The sequence below is a fragment of the Eretmochelys imbricata genome, chromosome 1 (genome assembly GCF_965152235.1).
Source record: "Eretmochelys imbricata isolate rEreImb1 chromosome 1, rEreImb1.hap1, whole genome shotgun sequence".
NCBI classification, from domain to species: Eukaryota; Metazoa; Chordata; order Testudines; family Cheloniidae; genus Eretmochelys; species Eretmochelys imbricata.
In genome coordinates this window covers 152,924,752-152,943,875 of record NC_135572.1, presented here as the reverse complement: position 1 = coordinate 152,943,875, position 19,124 = coordinate 152,924,752, and the positions used below count along the sequence as shown (strand labels likewise).

Sequence of the window (19,124 nt, the reverse complement as noted above, 5' to 3'; positions counted from 1 at the left end):
AACAGTCTTTAGGAAACCAAATTAATATAGAACAACTATGCCATTTAACATGGAGTAATTGAAATAGTGAGACAACATTTTTATATTAAAATGCATTAGTACTATAAGTGCAACGACTCATATTAGTAACATTCAGCAGCAAAATCCCATTCTACATCATCTCATGGTTAATAATTAATAAATCAGCAGGATACGCTTGAATAGGATTCCAACCCACGCCAAAAACTTCCCCATTTAAACTCCCATTCAGCAAAGCAGTTAGGCATACGCTTAATTAGATAATTTCCTTAAATGTTTTGCTGAATTGGGGACTATTAAACCTGAAACAGCACGTGTGGGTAAACATCAGCATCTCATCCATTTTAACAGATGTTTGAACTTCTCTCCTCTTCTGTACTGTGATGTCTGAATTATTAAATGAGTTATAAGCAAAAGTTATAATGCAGCCATAAGTAACGGCGCCTAGTTCTGGAAGCTGCGTAGGGATGTATAATAATCTGTTTTCATAAGAGGCTCTTTGACCCGGGGGAACCATAGCTTGCATTCTCAATGGGGCACTGAAACACACCGCACACGCATCACTGCAGAGTACAGCATTCCTGTTATTTTATATCCGCACATCTGCTGCCTATTTCTAAATACCCAAATAATGGCTGCTGTGTGCAGTGTATTGGCTTTTCTTGCAGTGATGCTTGTTGCAAGGCTTGCTGTCATGCACAGTTCAAATAACTGAACATGTAAACAGGGGGAAGGGATGTTGCTAATTATTCTTTCAGACTATTTGGAATCTGGTGGTTTCTAATCTCATTTCAAATACCAAACTTTTGAGTTGCTTCAAGTTGGCTTATACCATAAATAATCATTAGTCATCAAATGACTAAAACATTTGCTTGCTCCATATTCTTCATGGATGTTGACACTAGTAGACCATATTTCTGTCTCTGAGACAAAGAAAGCCTGATTTTGAATTCTATATTCAGGTATCTTTCTCACTGACTTCAGTAGGAGTTTCACTAGTGTAAGGAGCATTGTCTTAAGAATACGGATGCACAAAAGTGCAGAATGCATTATAATCCAATTCTGGAGCCTTAAAATCCAAGGCAAAGAGGAGTCTTTCTTCCTCACTTTCGCATGTGCAAAGTTACAACAGACTGAATTCCACTAACACCAGGCATCCTTGTGGTACCCCACAACAGTTAAAAGTCACGTCAGCGAAACAGCTGGAGTTTATCCTTGTGCAAGCCATTTGTTCTCAGAGTCTGCGTTTTCCCATGCTAGATCTCAGCATTAATATACCTTCCACAGAAGCTCCGGGACGGTCCATCATCGTTTGCCAGAGGTGCTGCTCTTCCCCGTGAGAATCCATCCAATCAACTTCCTTCCCATTACTTATACCTGGCAATTGAAAAAACATGGAGAGTTTTGGCATGCTAGTGAGATGTGGCTCCTTATCTGTTTCAAGAAGGTATATGCAGTGTTGTTGTAGCCCTGTCAGTCCCAGGATATTGGAGTGACAAGGTAAGTGAGGTAATATCTTTTATTGAACCAACTTCTGTGGGTGAGCGAGACAAGCTTTCGAGCTTACACAGAGCCCTTCTTCAGATCTGGGAAAGGTACTAAGAGTGTCACAGCTAAACAGAAAATTGAACAGATAGTTTAGCATAAGTAGTTAGCTATGACACTCTTAGTACCTTTCCCAGATCTGAAGAAGGGCTCTGTGTAGCTTCAAAGCTTGTCTTGCTCACCCACAGAAGTTGGTCCAATAAAAGACATTACCTCACCCGCCTTCTCTCACAAGAGGGTACAGAAAGACAGCCTTTTCCTTCACTTCACTGCTGTGTGCAAGGCAGTACTATCAGGCATGTGCCTTACAAAAATTATGGATTTTTCCGGGGAGGAGGGTTTACATTTATCTATTGAGGGAAAAAAACCTGGCAGATCATAAAAGGAAAATAAAGAACAAAGAAACCAAAAGTATTTCATAAGTAAACGAACAAAGATTTTTAGAAATATCTCAAAAATAATCATGCAATAGAAAATGTAAAAGGTGATTTGTCAGCCTGGGTTTGGCTGGGGTTTTTTCTGGTCTTGTAAATCCAGCACCTCCCCATTGTGATTTTAAAAAAAAATTTTTACAAGTTTAAAAAACAAATAAATAATGTATATATCCTGAAAGACGTTGGATTTTTATCAATTAGCTGGAGACTAAAGTCCTCTTGGTAGCCACAAAATAGGTACACCATGGGCCTAACATGGCTCTGTCCCACAACCATTGGCTTCCTAGCTGAGGAGGAATGGACGACTCTTTCTTCATAGCTGCCCCTTCATCAGCCAGAAGCATTGCTGCTGAGTAACATGAAACTCTCATTTCTCACTCAGATGGTAAGAAGTGTGTCCATAATTCTCTCAGTCCCAGTTGGCTTTGGAAGCCTAGTTACAGGAGGGTAACAAACTCATGTCTCTCACTGGATAGCATAAAGACATAAGTTGCCTCTAGGCTACTAAGCCACTCTTTTTTCATTTCTCATAGTTCCTCTGTGCCCCATATTCACAACATTTCCATCCTTTACATGGCAATGAGACACGTGCTGAACAAAGTGATGATTCCCAGTCAAACAGAGCCCTTACCGCTTCCAGTGCTCAAACGGACACCTCCCAAAAAGATGTTACTGGAGAGTGACTCCTTGTCCCAGACTGTCAGTTCTAGGCAGACATTGTGTAGATCTGTAGGATTCAAGCTGCTGAAAGTGAAGCTGTGATTCCAGTGAGGGTTCACACTCTTCTTTATGACAGGAGTTTTATGTTTTGTTGCTTTGTTATTATCTGGGAGCAGATATCTGAGGGAGACAAACAGAAAGAAAGAGAAGAAAAAAACCAGGTAGATGGGACTTCAGGTCAGTCATATTTATCATTTGTATTACAAAAAGAAAAGGAGTACTTGTGGCACCTTAGAGACTAACAAATTTATCTGAGCGTAAGCTTTTGTGAGCTACAGCTCACTTCTTCGGATGCATTCAGTGGAAAATACAGTGGGGAGATTTATATACATAGAGAACATGAAACAATGGGTGTTACCATATACACTGTAACGAGAGTGATCACTTAAGGTGAGCTATTACCAGCAGGAGAGCGGGGGCGAAAAAACCTTTTGTAGCGATAATCAAGGTGGGCCATTTCCAGCAGTTGACAAGAACGTCTGAGGAACAGTGCTGGGGAATAAACGTGGGGAAATAGTTTTACTTTGTGTAATGACCCATCCACTCCCAGTCTCTATTCAAGCCTAAGTTAATCGTATCCAGTTTGCAAATTAATTCCAATTCAACAGTCTCTCGTTGGAGTCTGTTTTTGAGGGGTTTTTTTTGAAGAATTGCAACTTTTAGGTCTGTAATCGAGTGTATTACAGTATCACCTAGAAGTCAGCCAAAATCAGGGCCCCATTGTGCTGAGTTCAGTACAAACATATAGTGAGAACTGTCCATTCCCTGATGACCTTTCCTTCTAAATAGACGAAACAGAGAAAGGATGGGAGAAAGGAAGCAGTATTATCTCCATTTTACAGATGGAAAACCAAGGCAGAGAGAGATCACCCCAATCAGCAAAGCATTTAAGCACATGTTGAAATCCCATTGAAGTCAAGTTAAGCATATGCCGAAGTGCTGTGTTGAATTGGGACCCAAGTGACTTGTCCAGGTTGTCTGGGTCAGAGACAGGAATTGAATCCAGCTCTCCTCTGCCCCAGGTTAAGGCACTGCTTTTAACCACAAAACTCTCAATTTCAGTGGGATTCCTCATGGAGAACAATGCTTCTCCATGTGAGTAAGAGTTTCAGATTCATGGTGAGAAGCAACACTATTCCATGATGATACACACATCTAACCTAACTTGGGCAAAAATAAGTGGTTGGTAGAGAAGGAACAGCAGCAGATTGTCCCCTTGAATGGAAATAAGCTTATGTTTACATTTATACCAGAGGCCTGATTCCTGGAAAAAACACAGAGCCCCTGATGCTATGAAATCTGACAATTTTTTCAACTCCATAAGCCTTATATTTTTACCAGAGTACTCTTTTCTTGAAACTTTGTAAACACAATATATAATTTTCAAAGTCGAGTAGTGGACAAACCTCCCTACTCTGTACCTACCCTTCCCCCAGTACAGTTTATGGGTTCATCTCAGCTATAGAAAATATATTTTTAAAAACCTTGTAACCTGATGGAAAATTGTTTGTCCAAAGGAAATTGGTTCAAGCTCCACTTACATAAAACAACCCATGCCAGCAACAACAGATGTGTGTGATGAGCTAGCCAGAGACAGTCCACAGTGTCAGCAACAGCAATGTGCTGCCAATTCGTCAACAAGGGGCTCCAACAACAAAAATTCCCCTTAGCCTGGTGTAAACTCCATGTCTCAAGTGTGTACGAGCTGCGGAGAGGAGAGTGAGGGACCAGACAATCTGTTTCTTTGTTTTCCTGTTTAAACAAAAACGCTTTTCTCATAGTCATAGCCAACCATAGAGAAAACAGCACTGAGCAAACCAACATAAAATAAGCCTATGGATTGCTCTTTGTGCCTAAAAAAATGTACTCAGTACATTGATTGTAGAGCACTTGGATCGTGTGAATAGGAGGTGCAGGGTGAAAACCTTACAATGAATTCTGGGTATATCTGCCCCAGGAAAACTTGCAAAAATACATTTGTCACTTGAGACAATTTGAGCTACAGCAAAAGCAAAATATTTTTCCTTCAGAAATATTTTTTATAACCTCAGGAACAATTGACCACTCTGAGAGGAATGGTTTAGCTGGTCCGGAGAGGAGGTGAATCCATATGGGGCATCAGGTTAGTGGTGAAACTTTGTCAAGGGGTTCACTTCAACAAAAACATGCAGACTGTAACCAACACACAACTATATGTAAAACAAGCAACCATGAAAGCTTTTATTGACAGGGAAAATGGCAAGGAGAAGCACTCTTGTCAGCTGTCCATATTTCACTCATTTAACACCTTGAGTGCCATGCTCACATTTATGATGACTCTAGTATAATCAGTCACATAGGATTATATTTATTTATACAAACGTAAGTGTGTTCCTATAGCAAATATTTTCTGCTTATTCAGGGATATTAACTTTGGACTCTAAATGCTAAAAGATAAATAATATAATGAGGCATATGTATACAGCAAAAACCTGACACATTATATATATGAAATCATATTGTATTACAGAAATGTATATATAGTATGTATACATATATCACATGCTCATCTTTTTTAAAAAAAAAAGTTTTACCCTTAATGTCAAATTTCAAAGCCACATTTTGAAGTCTACGAAGTAAAATTAAAGCTCTTATTTAAAATCACATATTATGACCTAAATTTAAATATAGTGGACAAAGAGGTTAAACTCCATTTTGAGGTGCAAGTTCTTTTTCAGGAGTAAAGTTGAGTAGCTATCAGACAAAAATGATATTGATCAGATAAACTAGGATTCAATGCAAAAGCTAGTTTTACTCTTGGCATGCTATGCAGAACATGGGAAAGTAAAAATTACCCTTTAACAAACGTGTCAGAAGTGCCTCCTGACTTCACAGCTGTTAAATTCTTGGCTTCCTTGATGAGGACTTCCAACATACCCCCAGAAGGTAGCTGTGTGTTTCCTTTCTTTCCTTTTTTTAAACTCTTCTTTCCTGTACATAAGACAAACCAACAACAAAATCAAGAACTTAATACTGCAAAACCAGTTTGGAAATGTAAGCCTTTTTGGACAGACTCTGCCACTTGTTTACTTCAACAGGACCATCCGTGGAGTGAAGCACTGCTTGCGTTTACAATCTGGTCCTTTATCTGTAAACATGGTCGGGCAAAAGGAGGAGATCACCCCACACCCGGTAAAAAAAAATTGACTCAGATGTGGTCAATCCTTGACAGACATTACAGGGCTGGGTTGTCCTAAGTCTCCAAGTACAAATATGGAAGTACTAATACATTGAAGGGAAAAGGTCAAGTTTTCTTTAAATCCTCTCCTCTTCTCTGCTATTACAGATGGCAAATAATACATTCTGAGTTGTGGTGGCAAAGAAGAGCTCTTATCAGACAGCCTCCCCCCATAGGCAGAATCTGAAACATCTCTCTCAAAGCCTGATATACAGACATATATGGTACAAGTTCACTCCAGAAGAGATACCTTGCTGCATGGAGTTTTTTTAATGATTTAGTTAAGATCTAGATTAATGAATATAAAAATTGCTCAGATCCACGTGCTGGGAAGGTCATTCGTTCACAGCTCTGTTGTCACTGTGCTTTCTGAGTAAGATTAATACTTAAGAATTCAAGAAATCTGGGGCATATAAATTATAATATGCAGCAACTGGTTTCCTCAGACCAAAGACTACCAGATTATAGCAGAGGACCTTGGAATTTACTACTAATAAACTGAATGTAATTCATCTGAGAAAAGAGCCTATGCTACCAATGCTTGCAAAGTAGTATTGTCTCTTTTGGCAATAAATTTCTATTGTTCTCAAATCTCTCTGCCTATGGTCTGTATGTATATTGTGTGTCCAAGGACAGAATTACTATCTGGTCATTGCTACCTCTTTGGACCATCACTTCTCTGGACACTACTGCAGTACATGTAGTAACTAATAATATTTTCCTCCACAGAAACACTGCCCATTTCAGAGGACTATAATGGACCACCCTAGACAATTCTAATAGGATCCTCAGGGATATAATTACAGTAGGAGTAATGGGATGAAACTGAGCAAAGGAAATTGTAGACTAAATCATGTAAAAAGGTTCTGAACAGTGAAGTATCTATCAGTAAGGATGATCTCCTGAGAGGAACTGTGCTAGCCCCATTACTCTGATCATCCATGTACTGTTTAAAACCAGACTGCACAACGAACACAACAACTCAGGATTAGAGTATTGCTTTGGATAATAACTGTCCTAAACCATGGCTATTGACCAGCTGGGTCTTTTTAATGGTGTCACAGCCATGCAACAACTCCTAATGGTGCATAAATGGCATCTCATTACTGGGGGCAGGGGAGCATCATCTTTCCTTTGAAAATTCCCTCAGATATAGGTGCCTAATTTATTTCCACAGAACTTCAACCTTCTGCAACTCTGTTACTTCATAACTCAGCTTTCATCATACAAGTTATTTCCAGTACTTAGAGGATGCTGCCATCAATGTTCATTTTACCTTGAAACTGTCCAAGGGGAAGCATTAGGTTTTTCTCAGGGGGAATGTAGTGTAAAACAACTATCAGCTCTCCTTTATACTGAAGCCCGATATCTGCTGCAACCTCCAGCTGATGGAGAGGAAAGAAAAACAGAAATCCAACTAAGCTTAATAATTCACCCATTCATTTTCAATTTTTTTCATTGTACATGTAAGCCATGATATATGCTTAAATAGGTCATGCCACTGCACAGTGCTCAGAGCTAATTAGCCCTCAGTGATTGAATATAGACAGCCACATTTTTGAAAATGTAATAGTCTAGGAAGTGCAAAAAGCTCAGAAGAACAGACATCACATGCCCTGCACTAAATGCTGTTCAGTAAACATAAACAGGAGAGGGAAATTCGGTTTGTTAGAATGAAGAAAAATTCCAACCCATGTCACGCACTGATTTACAGCAAACAAACAGGTCCGAGTAAGCTGGATATATAAACTGTAGCTAATCTAGGGCCAGATTCTAATACCCTTATTCATGTTGATTAGCACCTTACTCCATAATTAGCCCCATTGATTTCAATAGGATTATTGTTGGAATAAGAGGGCATAATCTGTCCCTGAAACAGAACAGAGATTTATGGATACAAATATTATTTCCCAAATGTCTTTTCCTCTTCTTCCCAAACATCATTTCTCAACATTCTGCACCTCTTTTTCCCCATTAAATTTCTAAATCCAGTCCAGAAGAAGCGTGCTCTATGTTTTTTTATAACATTATTCAAAAGCAATATTAGACTTATGTATTTTTTAATTTAAATAAAAAAATGGATTATAAACTCATTTTTAAAAACTAGCTGCTTTTGTAGGCCTCCCCTACCCATAAAATAAACCAATCATATATCAGTAAACAGTGATTTCTCCTAGAGAAATGGAATACAATAGAGAAATTGTTCATGAAATTTCATTAAATTCCCAATCCTGTGGAACATTTAAGTATGTACCTAACTTTGCTCACACCGGTAGCCCCATTGATGTCAATGGGACAACGCATACAATCAGAGTTTATGAATGTGCTTCACAAACTTGGAGCTTAAAGGTGTGTTGGATCCAGATACCTAGATCTGCGGGGCTTAATCTGCAGCAAGGGAGATTGACGTTAGATATTAAGAGAAGCTTTCTAACTATAAGGAGGGAGAACTCTGAAATAGGCTTCTAAGGGAGGTTGTGGAATCCTCATCACTGGAGGTTTTTAAGAACAGGTTGGACAGACAAGTACAAGGTATGGTCTAGGATTATTTGGTCCTGCCTCAGTACAGGGAACTGGACTTTCTGACCTTTCCAGATCCCTTTCAGCCCTACAATTCTATGCCTATGATACATGAAGTGCTGCCCACTGTGACAACACTGAGTATCTGGGCAATACGCTATGCCTGGAATTACATTCTGAACACTGCATCAAGATACTGCACTGCTTATGAAATAACTGTGCTGGTGAGAGCTTACATCCAAAACTTGTTCAGCTTGCCTCCTCATCCCAACTACTAGGTAAAGAATTTTACTTTCAGGAAAAGAAATAACCTCAGAAATATGTAAGGTGACATACAAAAGCTCAGCCTGCCTTTAAAGTTAGACTGCAGGTTAAGACACTATCCCCTGATTAATAAAAATATTTAGGACTAGATCCTGCCATCTGCTCATACACAGGGAGCGGATTCAGAGGAAGGTGCAACAAACCCAATAGTGGACAATTGCAGAACAACCTGCTCATAGGGGAAAATTTCATTTTAATAATCCCTGTCTGCCAGGAAGCTTTATTATGCCCTGAAGCATGTGAGTTTAGTCTCACAATTTCCCTGTGAAGATGGTTAGAATAATTTCCCCCATTTCACAGATGGGGGAAATGAAGCACAGAAGTTAAGGCCCTAATTTTTAGAACTGACTTGCTCAAATTACCCAGGAATTAACACACATGTCTCCTGACTCCCAGCCCTGTGCTTTAACGCTAAAGCTATTCTCATGATCATTCTCATCTAACCACTCTCCCCTCAGAGGACTGAACATCCAACTCTCAGAGGACAAATGAACCTTAAAATGCTCAAATTCTTTCTTAAAACAGCTGAATAGCATCAGATTACAACAAATGTCAACCCTTAGCAAAGTTTAACTGGCATTCTTGTCAGAAACATGGAGTTCATATTGTAGGACAGTATTCTGCCTAGCATATGTATAAACAAACCAGATCTTTAATTCTGTTTGAAATAATTTGTTATTCAGAAAAAATTTTTTCTTTGCTTACCAACAAACTGAGCTACACTTACAGAATCAGAGAATCATAGAAATGTAGGGCTGGAAGGGCCCTTGAGTGGTCAACTAGTCCAGCCCCCTGAGGTGAGGCAGGACCAAGTAAACCTAGACCAACCCTGACAGGTTTTTGTCAGACCTGTTCTGAGAAGCCTCCAATAAGGAAGATTCTACAAACTCCCTTGGAAGCCTAGCCCAGAGCTTAACTCTCCTTGTGGTTAGAAATTTTTCCTAATGTCTAACCTAAACCTCCCTTGCTGCAGATTAAGCCCATTACTTCTTGTCTTACCTTCATTGAACATGAGAAACATTATCTTTGAAAACATTATCCAGATCATCCTAGCGGGCAAATGAGACATATTCTAGTTCTCTTTTATTTGGTAATAATGAAGCAGAATTAATAGCTCTTATAATGAGTTTGGAAATAATCAGACACATTTCCTAGCTGGAATGTCTGAAATGCTTAGACTTGACTACTTTTTGGTCTGAGTGAAAGTGCTCCATCAGTGCCTTTGTTACGATTTAAAAAAAAACAAAAAAAAACCCAACACTTAAAATGATGTGAAGCAGAACAGAGACTGAGCAACAAGTCTTACAGTCTAGTAGTTTCACAATGTAACATTATGATCAACCTGAACACACAATGTGAGTGTATCTCATGTAAAATTCTCAATTCTAAATAAAAGCTAAATCCCACACTAGCCAGTACTGCTACAGAGAAATAGGAATGCTGACAAATATGTTCTCTGCTCCATGAATTGAGCCAGCCAGGGCAGGCTGTCATGGAACCAGCCTAGGGAAAGTGTTGCTCAGGATATTTTATTACTAGTAAAAAGGAAAAGCATTTGTCTCTAGCTCTTCAGGGTGCTGACTGCAGAAGAAGTTATTCACCAAGTGCAATAACGAATTGTTCTTTGAAATGTGTCCCCCTACTGGTGCTCCACTGTAGGTGTGCTTGTTTCCCTGCACTGCTGATTGTAGAACTTCGGTAGCAGTATCTGTTAAGCCTGCATGTCCACAGTCTCTCCCTGTGCCCCGCCACAAGGCTAGCCAGCGCATGTGGGCTAATCCCCCTCAGTTCCTTCTCTACTGAAGTCATAGACAAGAATTCTGAAGTAGAGGGGAGGAGGGTGGGTTGTGAAGCACCAAGAGGGGGACACATCTCGAAGAACCATCATTACTGCACAAGACAAGTAACTTCTTCTGTGACTAGTGTCCTTGTGGGTGGTCCACTTTAGGTGATTCCCAAGCAATATCCCAACTAGAGGGCTGGGGGGCTTTGGAGTCTGGTCAGTTAGATATGACAGCACTGTGGAGCCGAAGATGGCATTGGAGGCAGAGTCTCTAGCAATTGCATGATGCTCTAAGAAGGTGTTGACTGATGCCAATGTCACCGCTCTACAGATTTCTGAGATGGGGACTTTCTTGAAGAAGGTGACGGATGAGGCGATGGGCCTCGTGAAGTGTGTACAAATAGTATCTGGAGGGGTCATGTTGCGAACTTGGTAACATTGTCTAATGCAGTTCGAGACTCATTTGGAGAGTCTTTGGGCTGATATTGCTGAGCCCTTGGATCTTTCAGCAACAGAGACGAAAAGTCTAGTGGACTTCCTGAAACCCTTTGTCCTAGCCAGGTAGAAGGCTAGGGCTCTCCGGACATCTAGAGTGTGTAATATAGCCTCCCTGTTGTCTCATGAGGGTTGGAAGGTGAATCAATTGGTTCATTGATGGAACAGGGTGGTTACCTTGGGGATTAATTTTGGATGTGTCCTGAGTGTAACCTTGTCCCGAAAGAATACCATGTAGGGATTTGCCATCAGAGCCACTATTTCTCCTATTCTCCTACCCAAGGTGACTGCTATCAGGAAGATCATTTTCACTGAGAGGTATGTAAGAAAACAGCTGGCCATAGGTTTGAAGGGAGGCCTAGTCAGTCCTTTCAATACCAGGGCTAGGAAGTCGGGGGTGTGGTAAAAAGTTTACTGTACCCCTGAGGAATCTTTTAGTAGTTGGGTGTAATAGCACTGAGTAGCCCTCTACTTGTTGATGGAAGGTTGCTACAGCTGTGAGGTAGACTCAAGGAGCTGAGAAATAGTCCTGATCTTTTTTAGAATCAGTCAAGGATCTTCGGAAGAGCTGCGGATGTCAGGGACATTTGTTGGAAGGTACACCAAATCCAGAACCTGGGCCATTTTCGCAGGGAAGTATGGCATGTTGAGAACTTTCTACTGTGTAGTAATACCTCTTGTACCTTCTTTGAGCAGGAGTTCTCCAGATATTGGAACCATGAAGGAGTCACGCCTTGAGAAGAAAAATTCCCAGGCTGGAATGTAAAGTGTGCCCTTTGTTCTGCGAGAGGAGGTACAGAGTGGATTGGAGAGAGATTGGCACGCACTTTGTGAGCTGTGACAGGTAAAGGTACCAGGTCTGTCTTGGCCAAGTGAGAACGATCAGTACAACATGTGCGCCTCTTCATTTTATTTTGAACAGGACTTTCAACAGTAGGGGAAAGGGAGGAAAGGCATTGAGAAGGTCTCTGTCCCAAGGGAGGAGGAAAGCATCACCCAGGGAATGTTGGCCTATCCCTGCTCTGGAGCAGTAGCGTGGACATTTCTTGTTTAGGTGAATGGCGAACAGGTCTGTAGTTGGCGTCCCCCACTGACTGATTGGGCGAAGTACTGCCGGGTCTATCTCCCGCTCATGGTCGTGTGGGAAATTGGGGATTGAGACTGTCCACTATCGATTTTTGTGTTCCCAGGAAGTAGGCCGCAGACAGTGTAACATCATGGGAGATGCACCAGCTCCATAGTTTCATTGCCTCTGCACAGAGGGAGGGTGACCTGGGCTCCCCCTTGTTGACTGATGTAGTACATACAGGCTATGTTGTCTGTTAGGACTCTCGGGAGTGTTCCCTTGATCGGTGGCAGGAAATTGGCACAGGCATTCCTGACCACGGTCATCCCTTCACATCAACCTCCTTAAGCGATCATTGTAGATGAGCACCTGCCAAGTGTTGTGAGATCATTTAAATGGGCACCCCATCCTATTAGCCATGTGTCAGTGGTGAGAAGCAGTGGTGGGAGGGTTTGTGAAAAAGGGATCCCCCTGCAAACATTGGCTGGGCCCTTTTACCAGGAAGTAGTAAGAAAGTTTTTGACCTGAGTGAGTAGTGACAGGGGTTGAACCACATCTGGAGGCATCACATGTGAAACCTGGCATGTGGTATTAGAGCTGTGCCCACTGCCATATGCCCTAAGAGTTGAAGGCCATATCTGTTTCAAATGGTCTCTACAAATGTGGCCAAGGAGAGGAATCTGTGTTGAGGTAGGAGAGCTCTGACCTGTAGCAAGCCTAGGTCAGCACCTATAAATTCTAGGTGCTGCACCAGAACAAGGGTTGATTACTGGACGTTGATCTGGAGGCCCAGCTCCATGAACAAGTTTATTGCAGATCTGGTGACTCGGTAAGTCTCTTGGAGGGAATCGTCCAGGTAAGGTTAAATCATGATCCCTTGGGAGCATAAGTGCACTGCCACTACTGAGAGAACCCTGAAGAATACTCTCGTGGTGGATGATAGCCCAAAGGGGAGTACCTTGTACTGGTAATGGTTTTATCCCAGGGTAAATCTGGGGAACCGTCTGTGAGATGGTAGGATTGAGATATGGAAGTAGGCATCCTGAAGGTCAGTGACCAAAAACCAGTCTCCTTGTTCCAACGTTGGAATAATCCTTCCTAGTGTGACCATCTTGAATTTTTGAGCTTTGACAAACCTGTTGAGAGCTCCGAGGTCTAATATGGGTCTCCAAACTCCCTTCCTTTTGTGTATTAGGAAATAACAAGAGTAAAAACCTTTGCCTCATAGATGTTGAGGTACTGGTTCTATGGCTCCTAACAGGAGGAGACGATCTCTGTCATCATAGAAAACTCTTGTGAGAAGGGTCCCTGAAGAGGAATGATGAAGAGGTTGTGGAGGGGATAAGGAGGTAAAATGGATAGAATACCCATGGCAAACAATTTCCAGAACCATTGGTCCAAAGTTATGCATTCCCAGGTGCTGAGGAATGTTGCAAGATGGTTGCTGAATGGGTGGGAAGCAGCAGTCAGCTGTTGCGGTTGGGGGGGAATGGTCTGTCAACGCTTTGACCAACACGACAAAATTGGCGCTTGGAAGACTATGGGCCACATGGAGGATGACTAGGGAACTTAGATTTTTTTCCTCTGCGATTTGTAATAGCACTGAATTTGGTACTGGGAGGTGTGTGGTTTGTGTTGGGGCTGCAGACTAAATTTCCTAATTTGTCCAGGCATATGGATACCCAATGAGTGCCCTAGACACTTTCAGGATATGAAGAGAAGTGTCCATCTTGTCCACAGAGAGGTTTGTGCCTTCAAGGGAAAGTCTTCAGTGGTTGACTGCACCTCTTTGGGGAAGCCTGAAAAGTGTAACAATGACGCAGGATGCCTATCTACCACTGGAGATGGACCGGGATGGTGTGTCAGCTGCATTGAGGGCAGACTGTAGCACTGTCTAGCTGACCCTCCTGGATGACAGCTTTGAACTGGTCACGTTGTGACTCAGGAAGCTGATCAATAAAGTTGCTTAGTTTCAAATAATTGCCGTAGTCATATTTCACCATCCAGATTTGGTAATTGCCGATTTGAAACCATAGCATGGTCAAAGAATAAGCTTTCCTCCCAAAGACGTCCAAACGCTTCCAATCCCTGTCATAGGGAGTGGACTTCATTTGGTGTTGACAGCCCCGAGAGTTCACAATGTCAATGATGATGGAATTGGTGGGAGGGTGGGAGAAGAGGCATTCTGTCTCCTTTGCCTGTACATAATATTTTGTTTGGCTCTTGCAAGTGGGCGCCACGGATGCTGGTGTCTGCAAATGGTTTTAGCAGGTTTCAGGAGAGCTTTGTTAACAGTGAGGGCTATTTTAGAGGATGAGCAGGAATGTAGTACATCAAGGAGCTGATTATGGATGTCCTAGACTTCCTCCAAGGGGCTCTGCATTGTATCTGCCACCCCCTTTGCCACGTCCCGGAAAAGCCAAAAGCCATCAGCCAAGGACGATGACGGAGGCATGACAGCCTCATCTGGGGAGTAAGAGGATATATTGGGCCTCGGAGTTCTCTCTTCCTCAGTGCCACCCTCCTGTTCCTCCACAATCTCCTCTGGAGGTTCTGAATGCTGTGGCTGAGTGAGAACATCTCATCGATTCACAGAGAAGGCTATACACCTGAGAGGCATGAGGGCAATATGCAGCCCAGGGATCCCAGTATGGCCACTGGGGTGGTGGTATGGAGAGTGGCTATGGTGCCCAGGGTTGGCTGTACCATGGCGGTGCTGGGACTGTCTGAGGGTATGCTCCGGGGGGCCTCTTGGTAGTGGGCAGCATAGGGATCATGAAAGGAGTAATGGTAAGCAGTCTCCTCTGGCTCGCTGTCAGAGTTTGCACTAGAGAGCAGAGGTGTGTGGCAGGGCAGCAGAGAAGATTCCTTTGCTGAAAGACTTGATGCTGAGGCACTGGTGCTGAGAAGAGGAGACGCTTGTATGTTGAATACCTGGATACATTGGAGGTCCCTCAAGTGCCGGAATTCTGGTGGTGCCAGCCAACTCGGTGCCATCAGAGATACCAAGGGGGTTGGAGATCTTGCATGCACCAATCCCTCCAGTGTTGGATGGGGCCTTGATTCATAGATACTAAGGTCAGAAGGGACCATTATGATCATCTAGTCCGACCTCCTGCACAACGCAGGCCACAGAATCTCACCCACCTACTCCTGCGAAAAACCTCTCACCTATGTCCGAGCTATTGAAGTCCTCAAATCGTGGTTTAAAGACTTCAAGGAGCAGAGAATCCTCCAGCAAGTGACCCGTGCCCCATGCTACAGAGGAAGGCGAAAAACCTCCAGGGCCTCTTCCAATCTGCCCTGGAGGAAAATTCCTTCCTGACCCCAAATATGGCGATCAGCTAAACCCTGAGCATATGGGCAAGATTCACCTGCCAGATACCCAGGAAAGAATTCTCTGTAGTAACTCAGATCCCACCCCATCTAACATCCCATCACAGGCCATTGGGTCTATTTACCATGAATATTTAAAGATCAATTAATTACCAAAATCATGTTATCCCATCATACCATCTCCTCCATAAACTTATTGAGTTTAATCTTAAAGCCAGATAGGTCTTTTGCCCCCACTCCTTCCCTTGGAAGGCTATTCCAAAACTTCACTCCTCTGACGGTTAGAAACCTTCATCTAATTTCAAGTCTAAACTTCCCAATGACCAGTTTATATCCATTTGTTCTGGTGTCCACATTGGTACTGAGCTTAAATAATTCCTCTCCCTCTCTGGTATTTATCCCTCTGATATATTTATAGAGAGCAATCATATCTCTCCTCAACCTTCTTTTGGTTAGGCTAAACAAGCCAAGCTCCTTGATTCTCCTTTCATAAGACAGGTTTTCCATTCCTCGGATCATCATAGTAGCCCTTCTCTGTACCTGTTCCAGTTTGAATTCATCCTTCTTAAACATGGGAGATCAGAACTGCACACAGCATTCCAGGTGAGGTCTCACCAGTGCCTTGTATAAAGGTACTAAAACCTCCTTATCTCTACTGGAAATACCTTGTCTGATGCATCCCAAGACCTCATTAGCTTTTTTCACGGCCATATCACATTGGCGGCTCACAGTCATCCTATGATCAACCAATACTCCAAGGTCCTTCTTCTTCTCCGTTACTTCTAATTGATGCGTCCCCAGCTTATAACTAAAATTCTTGTTATTAATCCCTAAATGCATAACCTTACACTTCTCATTATTAAATTTCATCCTATTAGTATTATTCCAGTTTACAAGGTCATCTAAATCTTCCTGTATGATATCCCGGTCTCTCTCTAAATTGGCAATACCTCCCAGCTTTGTATCATCCGCAAACTTTATTAGCACACTCCCACTTTTTGTGCCGAGGTCAGTAATAAAAAGATTAAATAAGATTGGTCCCAAAACTGATCCCTGAGGAACTCTCCTGGTAACTTCCCTCCAGCCTGACAGTTCACCTTTCAGTAGGACCCGCTGTAGTCTCCCTGTTAAACAATTCCTTATCCACCTTTCAATTTTCATATTGATCCCCATCTTTTCCAATTTAACTAATAATGATGATGGTGCTGGTGGTACAGTGCATACTATCAGCATCTTTTTAGTGGAGTGCTGGCTCCTATCTTTGGCCTTCAGTGCCATTGACATCGGGTCATTAGGTACATCAACGGCACCTGTCGCTACAAATTTTTGTGAGCCATGGGTTCCAGGCTGGGATTGTCTCGGTGCCTATGGTACCAAGGGTACCGAGTGTGCCAAGGATCTCTTATGGCTATTTCAGGGCTCACTCTGGGACTTCACACTCTCTTTTTTGATGACTTACAAGAGGGGTCTGCAGCTGATTTCTTCAACCCACAGTCCTTGGATGTTGAGAGCTGTGGGGAAGACTCACGTCTGCCAGATGACTCTCAGCGCGGGACTGGGGAGGGTTGGAGGGCTGCCTCCATGAAGATAATCTTCTGTCTTAATTCCTTGCCCTTTCAAGACCTGAGTCTGAGTTGCTGGCAGAGACCACACTTCTATGGAACGTGGCCTTCCCCGAGGCAGAGCATGCACTGGGAGTGCTTGTCTGCCATGGGGGTGGCCTCTTTGCAGGAGAGGCACTTCTTGAAGCCCAGTGAACTGGGCATATCCTGTTGGGGGAAGGGGTCCTGACGAAAAAAGGGAGGGGAAAAAATAAAGTCTTTTTTTGTTATTGGTTTTTGTGTTTGTTCACGAAAAGTAAAAGAAGAAGAAGAAAACTACAACTAAGATTAGGGAGACTAATTATAGAGAGGTCAATGAAGATAATGATCGCAAATGGACTGCAAATAGCTCCATCTCTAGCCAGGGGCGGTTGAGAAGGAACTGAGGAGAGTTAGCCTGGGTGCGCTGGTTAGCCTCATGGCGAAGCACGAGGAAAGACAGCGCATGTGCGGGCCTAATGGGCACTGCTACCGAATTTCTCCCAGCAGCGGCGCAGGAACACAAGGAACACCTACAGTGCAGCCCCTAGAGTGACACTACTCGAAGAAGAATGAGCACTAGCCATCTGGGGAACAAGGCGTGCCCCATCTGGGCAGACCATGCCCTTTGGGGGTTATGACGCAGGACAAGACACAGAACCCAGTCATCCCATTTGCAAACTTGAGTGATAAGGAATGTCCTTCCCCTCTGCTTTTGCAAGTGGAAAGTGTGAAAAAAGAAGGGACCGATTCTCACATGTGAGATGGCAACGTGGCATGGCCACTTCCTGCACCAGCCCTATCAGTATCAAGATCTATGCAGTCGAGTCACCTGGAGCTGCCAGAACTGCTTCTTTTAGATCTCTCAGCATTACCTCACACTTGATTTAGTAGCATTTTGTTCTTTATTTTCTGAAGGGAGCATTCTCCACAGAGGCCCTTCTCCTTATCTCTGCACGCCCAATAGCCTTCCTCCACCAACAATTGCTCACGTTTCGGCAGGAGCGCAGCGGCTGCTAGCATGTAAATGGAGCGGGGAACAGCTCAGAACTAGAGCTGGGCAAAGTTTTCTGTGCAACTACTTTTTTCAGTAAAAAAATGCAGATTCAGATTGACCAAAAACAATTTGCAAATTGGGGTCGATTTCTGTGAATTATTTCAGTCAAGGAAAACCGGTTTGGGGGGGGGGGGAATGTTGAAACATTGTGACTTTTTGTTTTGTTTCACAATTTCCCTCAATTTTATTTAAAAAAATATTAAAAACCATTTAACCTCCCAAAATCAAAACAAAAGATTTTGTTTTGGGTCAAACAAAATGTTCTGTTCAGCCCAATACTAAATTTTTCAACTTGAAAAAATCTGAAAAAAAAGTTGTTTCAGGCCAATCTGAAACGATTTTTATTTTTTTTTTTATTTGATTTGGTGGCTGAACCAAAAAATTGGTTACTCACACAGCTCTACTCAAAACCACCATCCCCCAGCCTGATCTCTGCACGCTTAATGAGCTTTTGCTCCCTTCTTTGTTGCGAAGGGGAGCCTAGAAGATTAAGATGCTCCCTTACTTTAGCTCCCTTGCTCAAGTGTAACAATTGTAAATCACATCATGTATCTGACAGATCTGAGTGAGACTGTTTCATGCTGCAGCAGCTTGCCCAGGAGTGTGCAAGCCACTGAGCCTGGTCCAGTGGTACAGCCATGCCAGAGAAGCTGCCCGCACAGGGCGCTGGGTCCTGTGAGTGGTGGCCTGGCGTGCGGCTACTTTCGCCACTACCATTCCCGACAGAGCCCTGCAGCTCCTTGGAGATCCGCTTTATAGCTGTAGATATAAAGCAGGTGTCTGCACAGGGCTCTAGGATTCTGGCTGGTATAACAGCAAGCAATTTAGAAGCATATAATCTTCACGTTTATAAACAGCTCTTTAAAGTTGCTCCAATTCCAAAAACAAACACTTTAGCCCTCTCCAGTGAGGGATCCCATAAGTGCCAGAAGACATAGCCCATTAGTTAAGCATGCTCTAGATGCCATATTCCATAGAGTTACTGTTTTGTGTACCAAATAGCATGATGCTATACCTACCTTTTTATTC

General features: G+C 42.7%; 1 protein-coding gene across 1 annotated transcript in view; it reads right to left on the bottom strand.

Annotated features, from left to right (window-relative positions):
* Positions 1-1,252: 1,252 nt before the first annotated feature.
* Positions 1,253-19,124, bottom strand: part of SYTL5 (synaptotagmin like 5) — a 121,507-nt gene continuing 103,635 nt past the window's right edge. The window contains exons 14-17 of the mRNA XM_077807219.1: positions 7,211-7,319; positions 5,552-5,687; positions 2,629-2,837; positions 1,253-1,395 (exon numbers count right to left, since the gene is read on the bottom strand). Of these exons, the coding sequence (XP_077663345.1) occupies positions 1,253-1,395; positions 2,629-2,837; positions 5,552-5,687; positions 7,211-7,319 (597 nt within the window). The remainder of the gene's footprint in view (positions 1,396-2,628; positions 2,838-5,551; positions 5,688-7,210; positions 7,320-19,124) is intronic.